The sequence below is a fragment of the Oncorhynchus nerka genome, linkage group LG13, assembly GCF_034236695.1.
Source record: "Oncorhynchus nerka isolate Pitt River linkage group LG13, Oner_Uvic_2.0, whole genome shotgun sequence".
Lineage (NCBI taxonomy): Eukaryota > Metazoa > Chordata > Actinopteri > Salmoniformes > Salmonidae > Oncorhynchus > Oncorhynchus nerka.
In genome coordinates, this window is record NC_088408.1 from 34,322,151 (window position 1) to 34,338,675 (window position 16,525).

The window sequence follows — 16,525 nt, forward strand, 5'->3', positions numbered from 1 at the left end:
TCTCCTTGACCTGCAGCCATTGTTTTTATTGTGTAACAATTTCCTTTTTATTTGACATATTTGTCTTACTTTTTAACTCTGCATTGTTGGGAATGGGCTCGTAAGTAAGCATTTTACTGTAAAGTCTACACCTGTGGTATTCAGCGATTGTGACCAATAAAATTGGATTTGATTTAATACAGTACCCCATCTTATTTAATGTGCAGAGTGCATACGGTACATAATGTCTCTCTCTAACAGGTTACATCAGGGTCATGGGTGAGATTACTTGAACATTGTTCAAACTAAACTATGTTGCATTTTAGAAAGTTATATGGGGAATATTAAATAATTTACATATTCCATTGGTGATCAGAAACAAAGAAAAGCACCTGAAGAGTCAACAGCTGACAAATCTCTTGCCCACTAACATGGCAACCAACACAGAATCCACAATCATCTGATTGGTCTTCCTCCTATACCATATTTATGAATCTATGTAGCATAGCCTATATCCTACAATATGTTTGTTGCATTTGTTGTTTCCAAAAACATGATGTGAATCCTATTTTTTTGTTGCGATATTGGTATTTAAATATGTTTCACTATACATACCGGGTGTCACTTTCTGACCTTAGTTCCTTTTGTTTTGTCTTTTGTTTTAGTATGGTCAAGGCGTGAGTTGGGTGGGTTGTCTATGTTAGTTTGTCTATGATTTTCTATTTCTGTGTTTGGCCTGGTATGGTTCTCAATCAGAGGCAGCTGTCAATCGTTGTCCCTGATGAAGAACCATATAGGTAGCCTGTTTTCTATTGTGTTTTGTGGGTGGTTATTTTCTGTTTAGTGTTGTGTTGCACCTTACAGGACTGTTCGTTAGTTGTTTGTTTTGTTTTCAGTGTTCATTAAAATATTTAAAATATGGACACCAACCACACTGCACCTTGGTCCTCCTCTCTATCTCCAGACGAGAAGCGTTACAGAACCACCCACTAAGAAAGAACCAAGCAGCGTGGTAACGGGCAGCAGCGGCCTGAATCGCAGGACTCCTGGACATGGGAGGAGATTCTGGACGGCAAGGGACCATGGGCACAGGCTGGAGAATATCACCGCTCCAAGGCTGAGCTGGAGGCAGCGAAAGCTGAGAGGCAGAGGTATGAGGAGGCAGCACGGCAGCGCGGCTGGAAGCCCGAGAGGCAAAAATGTAATGGGGGCACACGGGGAGTGTGGCGAAGGCAGGTAGGAGACCTACGCCAACATCCCGTGCTTACCGGAGAGAGAGAGGGACCAGGCAGGCACCGTGTTATGCCGTGAGGCGCACGGTGTCCCCGGTGCGTGTGCATAGCCCGGTGCGGTACATCCCAGCTCCTCGTATAGACCGGGCTAGGGTGGGCATCGAGCCAGGTGCCATGAAGCCGGCTCAGCACATCTGGTCTCCAGTGCGTCTCCTCTAGCCGGTGTACATGGCACCAGCCTTACGCATGGTGTCCCCGGTTCGCCAGCACAGCCCAGTGCAGGCTATTCCACCTCGCCACACTGGCCTGGCTACGGGGAGCATTCAACCAGGTAAGGTTGGGCAGGCTCGGTGCTCGAGACCTCCTGTGCTCCTTCACGGTCCGGTCTATCCGGTGCCACCTCCACGTACCAGCCCTCCGGTGGCAGCCCCCCGCACCAGGCTGTCTCTCTATCTTCTCCCTACAGGTGCTCCCGCCTGTCCAGCGCTGCCAGAGCCTTCCTCCTCTCCAGCGGCTGCCGGAGTCTCCCGTCTGTCCTGAGCTGCCGGAGTCTCCCGTCTGTCCTGAGCTGCCAGAGCCGCCAGTCTGTCCTGAGCTGCCAGAGCCGCCAGTCTGTCCTGAGCTGCCAGAGCCGCCAGTCTGTCCTGAGCTGCCAGAGCCGCCAGTCTGTCCTGAGCTGCCAGAGCCGCCAGTCTGTCCTGAGCTGCCAGAGCCGCCAGTCTGTCCTGAGCCGCCAGTCTGTCCTGAGCCGCCAGTCTGTCCTGAGCTGCTAGAGCCGCCAGTCTGTCCTGAGCTGCCAGAGCCGCCAGTCTGTCCTGAGCCGCCAGTCTGTCCTGAGCCGCCAGTCTGTCCTGAGCTGCTAGAGCCGCCAGTCTGTCCTGAGCTGCCAGAGCCGCCAGTCTGTCCTGAGCCGCCAGTCAGCCAGCTGCCAGAGCCGTCAGTCAGCCAGAAGCTGCCAGAGCCGTCAGTCAGCCAGGAGCTGCCAGAGCCGTCAGTCAGCCAGGAGCTGCCACAGCCGTCAGTCAGCCAGGAGCTGCCACAGCCATCAGTCAGCCAGGAGCTGCCACAGCAGTCAGTCAGCCAGGAGCTTCCACAGCAGTCAGTCAGCCAGGAGCTGCCAGAGCCGCCTGTCACGCCGGTGAGGCCGGAATTGCCCTTCACTCCGGAGCTGCCGGAGTCTCCCGACTGTCCGGCGCTGCCGGAGTCTCCCGCCTGTCTGGCGCTGCCGGAGTCTCCCGTCCATTCGGGACCCATGGCGAGGGTCCCCAGTCCGAGGTCGGTGGCGAGGGTCGCCGCTCTTAAGAGGCCATGGAGGCTGTTAAGGAGGCGGAGAAAGACTATGGTGGAGTGGGGTCCATGTCCCACGCCAGAGCCGCCACCGCGGACAGACACCCACCCAGACCCTCCCCTATAGGTTCAGGTTTTGCGGCCAGAGTCCGCACCTTTGGGGAGGGTACTGTCACGTTCTGACCTGTTCATTAAAATATGGACACTTACCACGCTGCACCTTGGTCCTCCTCTCTATCTCCAGACGACAAGCGTTACACCGGGCAATCTCCTCATTAAAGTAAGAGTTTTGAGAGAGAATTTTCTCATTCTAAAATTGCAACTGTTTCAAGTTATCCCAAATGTTAATATAACCCCAGTTGTGTTAATGTTATACTTTTGTTTTTGACTGACCTGACAGAACTTAATAGAGGTTTCCCATTCAAGATCCCAATTGCACACAATCTGCTACACAATGTCAGCTGTTTTATTTAATTTTTTTAACATGTGGCCGAACACCATCGCTGTCTTCCAGGCTAGAACATAATTGCATTGCTAAACAATTGCATTATTTTGTTTTCTTAACAAAAATAATTAACCTTGCAATTTCTGACACTTACCACAAGTATTTAATTTGTACTTTCAATTCTTAACAAAACTAGATTTGTGGCTCAAATGACACATTTCTCCAGATTATGGAGAGTAGGGAGTTAAGAATGAATCTTCATCTGACTGTTAATCCAATCCGTAAACTTTGATACTCTGGCGTACACTCCTGGCTTCAAGGCGTTGGCACAGCCCAGACCCCAGGATGTCACTCCCTGGAGGACAAAGCTGTTCTGGGCATGACACACCAGAGGGCCACCACTGTCACCCTGGAAGAGGTCAAAAACATCATCACCACCATTATCATCATCACTCTAAAACAGTTATGTTTAAAATCACTGTGGAAACTGCAGTTTACAACCAACCACACAGTCCTCACTGATATTGAATGACTACTAGTTGTTGCTGAGCATGTATACCTGACAGCTGTCTGTTCCCCCTTCAATGTTCCCAGCACACATCTCATGGTCCTTGACTCTGTTGTTCAGGTAGGCAGGACGATTACACACTTTATTTTCTATAACAGGGAAGCCCGTCTCCTTGAGGAGCCCATCTCCACCAGTTCCTACAAACACAAAGATCAATGTTTCATGTCAGAAAATATAGAAAAGAATTGCTACATTTGCAACAACAAAAGTAATGGAGTCCTGAACAGAAGAATTACTTAATTCTGTCTAATGTTATGAGAGAAATCACAAGGGTAAAAAAACATGCATGACTCTTGAACCTTGTGTCTCTCCCCATCCTGTCACATAGCACTCTGTTCCAGGTGGTACCACGTAATCCTTCTCGGGTAAGCATACTGGTAAAACCTTGTCATTTATGAGTGCAGGGCTGCAACCAATCACACAAGTGTTTTTACAGCCTCTGACTTACAAACAGCAAGACAAATGTGACAAATTTGATTGAGTTTTTCTGGCCTCACTCACGTTTCTAGCTTCAGCAGTGCAATGTCTGTCCTGTCAGGTCCCAGGATCAGTTTCTCCAGGTTACGCTCCTGCTTGGTCGCTTCATTTCCCCTCTCTGTGTGGGTTCCCATGAACACCTTGTAGGCAGATGGCCTCTTTGATCTGATACGCACAAACATAGAAAGACAAACTTTTATTTAATCCATAATTAGGGCCTCACAGTAAACATTACTAAAAAGTAATGCTCTTCTTCTGTTGTGTAAGAGGCTATCACTCAGCCACTACTACACAGTATAGTGTATGTACAGCTGCTCTTCTTGTTGGTATACATTTATTGAGTAATAAACCTCAAGACAACTGAGTTAATGCGGACTGCTCTCTCACCTCTCCAGGCAGTGGGCAGCGGTGAGGACCCATTGAGGGGCGATCAGAGTTCCCCCACAGAAATGAACACCAGTGCTTTAGGAGGACAGACAGAAGAGTGAAGAAGTTAGTTATCCAAGAGATATATTGTTTTATCTGTCTGGATGGAAATATCAATACATTAATACAATTTGTGAAAGGGAATGGGATGCTATCCTCCATACTTGGTCCTCAGGCTGATCTGCCAGGGCCATGAGTGGGGTTTGGACACACAGCCTCCAACGATGCGACCAAAACACCTCTTGGGTTTTGTAACCGGCTGCCCACATTTCAAGCCAGCTGAAGAGCAAAAAGACAGTTTTATTTGTGCATTCTACCATGTAACCAAATTGTTCTGGATGTAACACGTTTGTTTCAGCTCAGCCATATGTATAATGATTAACAGAAACTGTATTTCAATGTAGGCCACATACCGCAATCTGGGATTTGGCAGTAGTCCCATTTTTTGTTTCTGTCTGTGGTGTAGCACCATGGTCCATTCACGTCATTGTCAGGGTTTCTGCAATTCTAACAGTGAAAAAAGACGCTGAATTAATTGAAGTGCATCTTCCCAAATGTCTCCTCTTATCATATGCAGTACTTCCACAGTATTGTTTGACATTATTTAAAGGCCCAATGCAGCTCAATATCAAATAACTTCTGGGTAACAATTAAGTAGCTTACTGTGATTGTTTTCAATTAAAATGGTCAAAAAGAGCCTTTAAATACAGTAAATTCCATGGACTTACGTTGGACTCCAGGCCTTTGTCAGGGTGGGATTCAGGGTTGAAACTGGAATGCTGATGGGGGCTTTGGGAGCTCCACCTCTGACATGTGACACCCAACATGGTCATAGAAGTAGGACCCCTGTATGTCCCCCCATTGCCCACCTTGCAATCTGAACGTCAACAGAAAACGATATCAGTATATAATATAATCAATTGCTCCCCTGAACATTGACAATGTAGATTGAATGGATGGATTAAAGGATTAAAAAGGATGACCATCTAAGGGTGTCTGATCGGGTGTTGGTTTGGGCTGATCAGGTTTGTCAGGCTTGTCAGGTTGGTCAGGCTTAGAAGTAGGCTTGGGAGGCGTTGGGCATTTCTCCACAGCGCAGAACTCCCAACGAACAGAGGGGTCAGTGGTGTAGCACCATGGAGCACGGTCTCCATCAGGGTTCCTACACAGGTTTCTTCTCAAATCGCTGTGAAACATAGGTAAAAGACATGTAATCTAATGTCCTCAGACACTGAATAATGACATATTACCTTGTTTGGCTTAAAATTGGGGTTGGGAATTGCCAGGGATCTCACGATACGATATTATCATCATACTTACACTACCGGTCTAACGTTTTAGATTACCTGTTCATTCAAGGATTTTTCTTTAATTTGACTATTTTCTACATTGTAGAATAATAGTGAAGACATCAAAACTATGAAATAACACATATGGAATCATGTAGTAAAAAAAAAGTGTTCAAAAAAATCCAAATATATTTGAGATTCTTGAAATAGCCACCCTTTGCCTTGATGACAGCTTTGCACACTTTTGGCATTCTCTCAACCAGCTTCATGAGGTAGTCACCTGGAATGCATTTCTATTAGCAGGTGTGCCTTGTTAAAAGTTCATTTGTGGAATTTCTTTCCTTAATGTATTTAGTCTTTTACCAAATAGGGCTATCTTCTGTATACCAACCCTACATTGTCACAACACAAGGTAGGGATGGTATACAGAAGATAGCCCTATTTGGTAAAAGACCAAGTCCATATTATGGCAAGAACAGCTGAAATAAGCAAAGAGAAACGATAGTCCATCATTACTTTAAGACATGAAGGTCAGTCAATACGGACCATTTCAAGAACTTTGAAAGTTTCTTCAAGAGCAGTTGCAAAAACCATCAAGCACTATGATGAAACTGGCTCTCATGAGGACCGCCACAGGAATGGAAGACCCAGAGTTACCTCTGCTGCAGAGGGTAAGTTCGTTAGAGTTACCAGCCTCAGAAATTGCAGCCCAATTAAATGCTTCACAGAGTTCAAGTAACAGACACATCTCAATAACAACTGTTCAGAGGAGACTGTGTGAATCAGGCCTTCATGGTCAAATTGCTGCAAAGGAACCACTACTAAAGGACACCAATAAGAAGAAGAGACTTGCTTGGGCCAAGAAACACGAGCAATGGACATTAGACCAGTGGAAATTTGTCCTTTGGTCTAGAGTCCAAATTGGAGATTTTTGGTTCCAACAGCCGTGTCTTTGTGAGACGCTGTGTGGGTGAACGGATGATCTCCGCATGTCTATTTCCCACTGTAAAGCATGGAGGAGGAGGTGTTATGGTGTGGGGGTGCTTTAATGGTAACACTGCCTATGATTTATTTAAAATCACAGGCAGTGTTATCCGCAGTGTGACTATCATTTGTTTTTCAACAAGAAAATGACCCAACACACCTCCAGGCTGTGTAAGGGCTATTTTACCAAGAAGGAAAGTAATGGAGTGCTGCATCAGATGACCTGGCCTCCACAATCCCCCGAACTCAACCCAATTGACATGGTTTGGGATGAGTCGGACCACAGAGTGAAGGAAAAGCATCCAACAAGTTCTCACGATATGTGGGAACTCCTTCAAGACTGTAGGAAAAGCATTCCAGGTGAAGCTGGTTAAGAGAATGCCAAGAGTGTTCAAATCAGTCATCAAGGCAAAGGGTGGCTATTTGAAGAAACTCAAATCTCAAATATATTTTGTTTAACACTTTTTTGGTTACTACATGATTCCATATGTGTTATTTCATAGTTTTGATGTCTTCACTATTATTCCACAATGCAGAAAATAGTAAAAATAAAGAAAAACCCTTGAATGAGTAGGTGTTCTAAAACTTTTGACCGGTAGTGTAGGTGCCAATACAATATGTAATACGATTCTTGCGATTCTCACGATTCTGTATGTACTGCGATTCAATACTGCAATTCTATTGCGATTTGATGTTCCAAACATATTGCTCACCATGTCTGCTGCAGAGGGACAAGAGAGAGCCATTACAAAACGATCAGTCATGGAAATAAAAGTGCTGTAAACATGTTGGCTCACCAGTTAAAAAGAAGATCAATCTAGAGAAGGAGAAATACCTGAGGTTTTGAGCAGGTACAGCCAACTACCGCCAGTTAAGTTAATGGGATACTTTAGGATTTTGGCAATGAGGTCCTTTTATCTTCTTCCCCGGAGTCAGATGAACGCTTTTATGTATCTGCGTGCAGTTGCCCCCCAAAATATGCAGTTGAAGTCGGAAGTTTACATACATTTAGGTTGGAGTCATTAAAACTTGTTTTTCAACCACTCCACAAATTTCTTGTTAACAAACTATAGTTTTTGCAAGTCGGTTAGGACATCTACTTTGTGCAAGACACAAGTACATTTTCCAACAATTTCAATTATAATTCACTGTATCACAATTCCAATGGGTCAGAAGTTTACATACACTAAGTTGACTGTGCCTTTAAACAGAAAATTATGTCATGGCTTTAGAAGCTTCTGATAGGCTAATTGACATCATTTGAGTCAATTGGAGGTGTACCTGTGGATGTATTTCAAGGCCTACCTTCAAACTCAGTGCCTCTTTGCTTGACATCATGGGAAAATCAAAAGAAATCAGCCTCAGAAAAAATATTGTAGACGTCCACAAGTCTGGTTCATCCTTGGGAGCAATTTCCAAACGCCTGAAGGTACCACGTTCAACTGTACAAACGATAGTGCGCAAGTATAAACACCATGGGACCACGCAGCCGTCATACTGCTCAGGATGGAGGCACGTTCTGTCTTCTAGAGATGAGTGTAATTTGGTGCGAAAAGTGCAAATCAATTCCAGAACAACAGCAATGGACCTTGTGAAGATGCTGGAGGAAACAGGTACAAAAGTATCTATATCCACAGCAATATACTGTATATAGTCCTATATCGACAACCTGAAAGGCCGCTCAGCAAGGAAGAAGCCACTGCTGCAAAACCACAATAAAAATCTGCACATCGGGACAAAGATCGTACTTTTTGGAGAAATGTCCTCTGGTCTGATAAAAACAAAAATAGAACTGTTTGGCCATAATGACCTTTGTTATGTTTGGAGGAAAAAGGGGGAGGCTTGCAAGCCGAAGAACACCATCCCAACCGTGAAGCTCAAGGGTGGCAGCATCTTGTTGTGGGGGTGATTTGCTGCAGGAGGGACTGGTGCACTTCACAAAATCGATGGCATCATGAGGATAGAAAATTATGTGGATATATTGAAGCAACATCTCAAGACATCAGTCAGGAACTTAAAGCTTGGTCGCAAATGGGTCTTCCAAATAGACAATGACCCCAAGCATACTTCCAAAGTTATGGCTTAAGGACAACAAAGTCAAGGTATTGGAGTGGCCATCACAAAGCCCTGACCTCAACTCTACAGAAAATGTGTGGACAGAGCTGAAAAAGTGTGTGCGAGCAAGGAGGCCTACAAACCTGACTCAGTTACACCAGCTCTGTCAGGAGGAATGGGCCAAAATTGACCCAACTTATTGTGGGAAGCTTGTGGAAGGCTACCCGAAACGTTTGACCCATGTTAAACCATTTAAAGGCAATGCTACCAAATACTAATTGAGTGTATGTAAACTTCTGACCCACTGGGAATGTGATGAAAGAAATAAAATCTGAAATAAATCATTCTCTACTATTATTCTGACATTTCACATTCTTAAAATAAATTGATGATCCTAACTGACCTAAAATAGGGAATTTTTAACAGGATTAAATGTCAGGAATTGTGAAAAACTGAGTTTAAATGTATTTGGCTAAGGTGTATGTAAACTTCCGACTTCAACTGTATGTACTGTGTATATATATAAATACACACTTGATACTTGGAGTCATAGAATCAATTTCATTGATCCCCCCCCCATTTCTACTTTAAATGACCAGATAGTAGAATACAGAAATAAAGTTACAGATGATCTAGATAGAGATTATATTTGACTATGCTCTAGGCCTCACGCTTTAGGGAAGTCCTGAGGTGTCTTCTTGTGACTGTGAGGTGTCATCGAGCTCCAGGACTGGCATTTCTTCCCACTGATGGTCTCTGTCACCATGCCACGATATTCACTCCCGCTGCCCACATAACAGTCTTCCTCAGCTGGAGTGGGAGCTGCGTCATCTGAACATAAAAAAATATTATGAACCCTGTTAACCAAATATTAATTTTGGTGAAAAATGTAGGATGTATGGATTGATAGTGGATGATATGAGTTTCATTATGTAGTTAGTGTATAGCAATTTTAGCACCCTATATAAATCCAATGCATTATCATCATCATCACACGACAGTGTAAAGTGACCTGGTCCAGGAACGTCTCCACAGCTAGGCACCTTGCAGTACTCCCAACGTGTCTCTGGGTCTGTAGTGTAGCACCAGGGCATCCTCTCATTGTCTGGGTTCCTGCAGTAGTTCAGGTCCAGGCCTCTGACAGGAACACAAACAACCACTCCTATTGGTTAAGTCACAGTCAGTCTGCATCTTCAAGACATTAAAACAGTGACAAATGCAATGCTCTGCTCTTGTTTAAGTAAAAACAAGTTGCCCAATCCCGTGGGTTGATCTTACTTGCATGGGTAGTTGTCTGGAGTTCTGTTGTGCTTTTGGGGCGTCTGAGCTGCCCAGACCTGACAGGCTTTCCCAGACGTTGTCACGGCAACAGTTCCCCTGTAGGCACCGCCGTCGCCTGTGCTACAGGTGAGCTCCTCCACCACTGTGGGAGGCTCAGAAGCTAGGGGAGAGGGAGAGAGAAGGGAGAGAGAAGGGAGAGTGAGTAAACTCATGTTTGAATTATTTTTATGTGAAAGAGCAGGGGTCATGGGGAAGGTCCTGCTTTTTGCTCCATAAATGAGGCACTGTGCTTTTACTGGTATTTCCAGCATTATCCTGCAAGTGTTGCTGCAGGTAGAAAATCCTAGGAAATATTCTGTAATTGACACAAGTTGTCTTCAAACAATCAATCAACGTCTGGTTGTGATCGTGTGTTCGGGCGAGGTATCACCTGAGCCTAGCTACAAATTGGTCAATTAGGTGCAGTTAAAGGGGAGAGTCAATGAAACCAAACATGGAAGTGCAGTCTACATAAAAGTACAGTAAAGGTGTCAAAAGTATTCCACAGGGATGTTGGCCCATGTTGACTCCAATACTTCCCACAGTTATGTCAAGTTGGCTGGACCATTCTTGATACACATGGGAAACTGTTGAGAGTGAAAAACACAGCAGCGTTGCAGCTCTTGACACAAACCGGTGTGCCTGGCACCTAACACCCTGTTCAAAGACATTTAAATATTTAGTCTTGCCAATTCACCCTCTGAATGGCACATATACACGATTCATGTCTCAAAAAATCTACTATACTACAATCAAAAATGTGCAAAAGACCGTGTTTGAAATCAAGAAATAGAAAAGCCTCTCGATAATAACGGAGAAATTCACTGACACAAACAACCAATATGTGAACAAGTATGGTCAAATTAAATAGTGAATTTTGCTTAAAAATATTTTGGACTAATCGGATAATTAAGTGGTACACACACAACAATTTATTTACACGTGGTGTGAGAAGGTACTATATTGGCCTCTTGTGGTGAGACGATGAAAATGCGGAGTAGAAAAACAACTTGACCAAAAGGTAGATGGGAAACCAATGAGAGAAAAGACTAAAAGACATGAATGGGATGACAGTCACTAGTAGGGTCATGGTGGGCAGAGGGGACAGGGGAGAGATAGAAAAGATAGGGTGAAAGCTCACTGCAGCGAGGGATGGAGCAGAAGTCCCAGCGTTTGGAGGGGCTAGTGGTGAAGCACCAGGGTTTGGGGTCCCCATCTGGGTTCCTACAGTAGTCCTCCTCCAGGTACTTCTCAGGAAGACTAGAGAGACAGGGAAAGGGACACAGGAAGAGGTCAAGAGGGGCAGCTGAAGGAGCACATGGTAAACATATAAACTGTAGGTAGCCTAGTGGTTAGAGCGTTGGGCCAGTAACTGAAATGTCGCTGGATCGAATCCTCAAGTTGACCAGGTAAAAATCTGTAATTCTGCATCTGAGCAAGGCCGTTAACCCACTGTTCTCCAGGTGCCGAAGACTGGATGTCAATTATGGCAGCCCACCTGCACCTCTCTGACTCAGAGGGGTTGGGTTAAATGCAGAATACACATTTCAGTTGAAGGCATTCAGTAGTACAACTGACTAGGTATCCCCCGTTCCCTATTTATCCAATATTACATAGAGAGAGAGACAGTAAAGTCTCTTACGCGCTGGGACTGTAGCCGTGGTTGTGAGGTTTCTGGGCGTCCCAGCGCTGACAGGTGTAACCATTCTCAGTGGTAGAGATCTTTCCCCTGTAGTCCTCACCACTGCAGTGCATACATTCCTCTGTGGGACAAACAACAGCACTTTAGAAATAAAACACTTCCAAATTACACCTACTGTATTAACAAAGTGATGTTGTGATGAGGAAAAGTGACTAAAAAAGCGAGTCAACTGAATTGTCTCTATAGCAGAGCCCTTTTTGTTTCTTGGTAGGACTCTTTTGGGTTCCATGTATAACCCTCTGTGGAAAGGGTTCTACATGGAACCTAAAAGGGATCTACCTGGAACCCAAAAAAAGGGGTTCTTCAAAGGGTTCTCCTATGGGGACAGCCGAAGAACCCTTTTAGGTTCTAGATAGCACTTTTGTTTCTAAGAGTGTAATCTGCTTTTGGGATTTTAACTTTTTATACCAACATGACATCAGCTATTTGATCATCTTATTGGCAGTGGGGAAATAACAAGATATTAAGGGTACCGCTGCAGTCCTGAACGTTGCAGGTCTCCCACCTGGTCTCAGGGTCTCTGGTGTAGCACCAAGGTCCTTTGCTGTCGCCATCTGGGTTTCTACAGAAGTTGGACTCCAGGTCGGCATTGGGGTGTGTTGCAGGGGTCATGCTGTGGGAATGATTCTGTGAATTTACTTCTGCTGCACAGAAATCTAACCACACAAGTTGCTTGTAGTCAATAACATGTCAATAAAATACTTTATAGGAATATGAGAAATATTGTAGGTGTGTGTGTGAACATACTTGGGGTTATGGGGGTATTTTGATGCCCATCTCTGGCATTTCTTCCCTGATTTTGTTTTGGACTTCGTTCCTCTGTAGTCCATACCGTTTCCATTCACACACTCCATCAAGTACACTATAAAGACATAGAATAGCATGTCTCAACAGTAGTAGGTGGGTGGATTGGTTAATAATCTTTGAGATTTTATTAAGCAAGTTCAGCAATGTACTAAATACCCCTCTTGGGTAATCAAAAAGCATCATCAGGCCTTTACTATCTGAGACGTTGTCATATATGGTCAGTATGTATTTGATATACCGTATGTACCTCCCACTGAAAGACTGATTGGACTGGGTTGTTTAGATAATCTGCATCATCTCTTCTGTTTGCTTACAGACACAGTCCAAACCTCTTACTGGACTCTCCACAGAGGTTAGCTAAATATTAACTGAAAATAATGTGGACTAATACAATCACATGAAACTCACAGTCCTACATTTAGATCATTATGCATTAATGATGATAGGAAGCCCTATCAGGCCTAGCTACTTATCGAGAGAATCTGAAAGGCTTTACGACTTGCCTTTCTTTTCGTAGAGAGCTGTGCTGGTTCTTCTCAGAACTTGCTCTGTTTTGGTGTTTGCAGGTATTGTCAAACATTCTTGATCTTTTTCAATGTATATAAAGGACCTGCCAAGAAACATTCAGAATGAAATCTGACTATGTAACTCATGTGTAAATCATTATCGCTGTTCATGTAATGGCCATATGCCTTAAGTTACCTGCAAGTGAAAGCTGTTTCAGCATTACACTTGATGGCACATTCTATGACCGTGCCTACTGAGTACTCCCTCTTCAGTATAGATATAATCCGGGCGCCCTCTGTTTTTGCATATTCATCCAGGATACCCGCACTGACTGAATAGACAAACAGATAAGAAATAATTAGTCAGACTGAATTTGCTTACAATTGCTCTGTGATGCAAAGCTAAAACTCAATGGTTTCAGGGCTAAACTGCTGTTAAAGACCACTATAGGATAGAGGTTGCAACATGAAGGTATATTGACAGATTAGCCATTTGTGGAGTGGACATCCACCACAGACAAAAAAAACAAGTTATTTCAAAACCATTTACAACTAAGAGAAATACATAGAAATGTTTGTGTAATGAACAGTGTTTTAACACAACATTGTTCCTTTTACTCTTAAATACAGTGCAAAACGTATTGTATTTACTCATTCTTCCACAGTAGCCTACTTATTATACAGCAGTAAATCTAGCCCAATAAGGCACGAGGGGTTGTGGTATATGGCCAATATGCCACAGCTAAGGGCTGTTCTTAGGCACGACGCATCAAGGAGTGCCTGGACACAGCCCTTAGCCGTGGTATATTTGCCTTAACCCACAAACCCCAGAGGTGCCTTACTGCTATTATGAACTGGTTACCAACGTAATTAGAGCAGTAAAAATAAATGTTTTGTCATACCCGTGGTATACGTCTGATATACCACGGCTGTCAGCCAATCAGCATTCAGGGGTCGAACCACCTAGTTTATGAATAGTAATTAAACTGGTTGTGGTAGAATATGGACACATAGGATATACAGTATAAATGATGAGGGTGGCAGGTAGCCTAGCGTTCACGAGGGTTGGACCAGTAACTGAAAAGCTGCTGGTTCGAATCCCTGAGCGGATGAGGTGAAAACTCTGTCGATGGGCACTTGAGCAAGGCACTTAACCTTAATTGCTCCTGTAAATCGCTCCGTATAGCCAATCAGTATTCAGGACTCGAACCCCCCAGTTTATAAAGGCTAATAATGAGTTACAATACACTGTACAGTAGGCCTATCTGCAAGATGAATTACACAGTAAGAAGAAGAATACAGTTTTAAGGTTTGACAGAAGATAATTTACATTTACATTTAAGTCATTTAGCAGACGCTCTTATCCAGAGCGACTTACAAATTGGTGCTTTCACCTTATGACATCCGATCTTACAAAATTATTAGATTAAAGAACTAAGCACATCTGAAGTAAATTCATGAACACAGGAACCTAGCAAAACACTTCAGTGTACAGATAGGACTCATTTGTGAATAAATGCTCAATTTGCAAGTATAAACACTGTGTGGGAGTCCTTCAGTTCACTTCAACTTAAAATGTGTAAAATGATGCCAGCTGTATCTTACCTGCAGAGAAAAGGAAGCCTAGCAACACTGCTTTGTACAGGTCCATGATGCAGCACTGTCAAGCAGTGCGTACAAACTCACCAGTGGGATACGTTTTGTGTCGTTTAAACCATGTCAGTGAGACAAAATAGATAGATTTCAGTCATCAGTCAATCATTGGCCTAACAAGGACATGGAGCAGAGGTCAGGCTCTGTTTGTCAATGGGCTTTTATTCCTTTCACATACATAGTACTGTCATGATGTACAGTAGGCTACAGCTCCTTTCAGCCTAACTGATTGTGAAATCTTTCATCCATAACTCATTTTTATACTGTATGAGGGATTTGTATTCTAATCAATCATGTTGTGACACTCTGTATGTACAGCCACACCTCAAAACCCCTATTAGAAATCAAAGACAGAGGTAGTGTTTAGTGACATGTTTTAGTGCAAAAAATCAATAGGTTAATGCAATAAATGAAAGTAGATTTAAATGTTTCAGATGTTTTGTTTCAGAGCATTTAATTTTGATAACAAATTATCTGTGTATACTAGTTTTGTGTAAAATCGATATTGGTGGTTAATTATCAGCTAATAGAGACCAATGTCCTCTTTTACAAACAGAACTTTACCAAACAACCTACTTATGTAATTGAGTAATTCACTGAATCGCCTCATTTCAGGTACTTGATATTCTTTTTGCAAGAATTACTGAAACGGCTTCCGTCTCATTCATTCATTATGCCTCAGGTATGAGAGACAGGGAAGGTGAACCGAGAGGGGTAATTATAGGTATATAATGATACCATACTATTAGTTGTAGGAATTGTATTTCACAATCGGCCTACTCTCCCTCTCTCTCTCTCTGGCAAACCTGTTCTTCCTCGATGAGGCTTCATTTTGGGTACACGTCACCTCGGCGGGAAGTGGGAACGACATTACATGGCTGGATGACAGATAGATACATCAATATTTTTGACTGCATGTTTTTAAAAAACTATTGTTGTTGGCCAATAGCCAATGTCAGATAGCCTACCTTATTTGGCCATCTTAGAAGAATTCATATCAGAAAAAAACTTCTGAAACTTTTACCGCCGAAAGTGCCATTGTTTGGCGCCATACTACACGATTCATTCAACCGCTACTCCTTAAATGTGCAATACAGTTCTTGACTATATGCTTCTAGAGACAATGTATGCCTAGCCCTCCATAGCCATTAGCCTACATTTCTCACTCTACATTACTATTGTATACGACCTTTTCAACGAATGAGTAATTTGTTAATTTAATGGTAGACTAAACAAAACAACTCATATTTTCTCTCCTTGGAGGTTGATGTTTACAGTAACAGTAACCACTGGCGACGAATAAAACATGAGTGTAGCTTACTCTTGGGAGAGACACGCCAAAGCGAAGGGAACTATGTCTTTTTATTTGATTTAAAGAAAAAGGTACGTTTTTACCTTACTATAATAAAATGAATTGCTGTTTCATGGAATGTATACTTTTCTACTAATAATCTATTCAAGACAACTCAACAATTTTTTTTAAAGTTAGAAACGTACTTTGCTTTTTTGTTGTTGATAAAGGTCTATCTATAATGCACATATAATGTAGGATATTGTGCAAAACCACATGTGAGCTATTCAAGTAAAACATTTCGGGTAATGTGGGGTAAATATCCCCCCTGGATTCACCTGGTCAGTCTGGGTCATGTAAAGAGCTGGTGTTCCTAATATTTAGTTCACTCCGTGTAAAAAAAAGTTTGTAGCTGTAACTTAATTCGATTTATATCACGTTTTCTAAATGAAAAAACATTAGCTCAACTTAAATCAGAATCCTTTTGTTAGAATGACTTAAAAA

The 16,525-nt window shown here is 43.1% G+C and overlaps 2 protein-coding genes across 3 annotated transcripts in view; one reads left to right on the forward strand and one right to left on the reverse strand.

The window, feature by feature from the left end:
- Positions 1 to 2,943: 2,943 nt before the first annotated feature.
- On the reverse strand, positions 2,944 to 14,792 carry plg (plasminogen). The gene is made up of 19 exons (XM_029676783.2): positions 14,683 to 14,792; positions 13,274 to 13,409; positions 13,075 to 13,181; positions 12,512 to 12,626; positions 12,238 to 12,377; positions 11,705 to 11,825; positions 11,204 to 11,322; positions 10,021 to 10,183; positions 9,755 to 9,879; positions 9,414 to 9,573; positions 5,398 to 5,600; positions 5,143 to 5,291; positions 4,828 to 4,921; positions 4,579 to 4,693; positions 4,376 to 4,450; positions 4,013 to 4,153; positions 3,811 to 3,917; positions 3,503 to 3,648; positions 2,944 to 3,352 (listed from the first exon to the last, which is right to left on the reverse strand). Exons 1-19 carry the CDS (start codon positions 14,726 to 14,728, stop codon positions 3,188 to 3,190), a joined length of 2,427 nt encoding a protein of 808 aa, XP_029532643.1. The 5' UTR covers positions 14,729 to 14,792; the 3' UTR covers positions 2,944 to 3,187.
- A 949-nt stretch (positions 14,793 to 15,741) lies between these two features.
- si:ch211-140l13.3 (centromere protein J) overlaps positions 15,742 to 16,525 on the forward strand; it is a 28,723-nt gene continuing 27,939 nt past the window's right edge. The window contains exon 1 of one of the 2 annotated variants that reach the window (XM_065026358.1): positions 15,742 to 16,113. The gene's annotated coding sequence lies outside the window, so the exon portion shown is untranslated. The remainder of the gene's footprint in view (positions 16,114 to 16,525) is intronic. The other variant, XM_029676782.2, reaches the window with a different exon arrangement.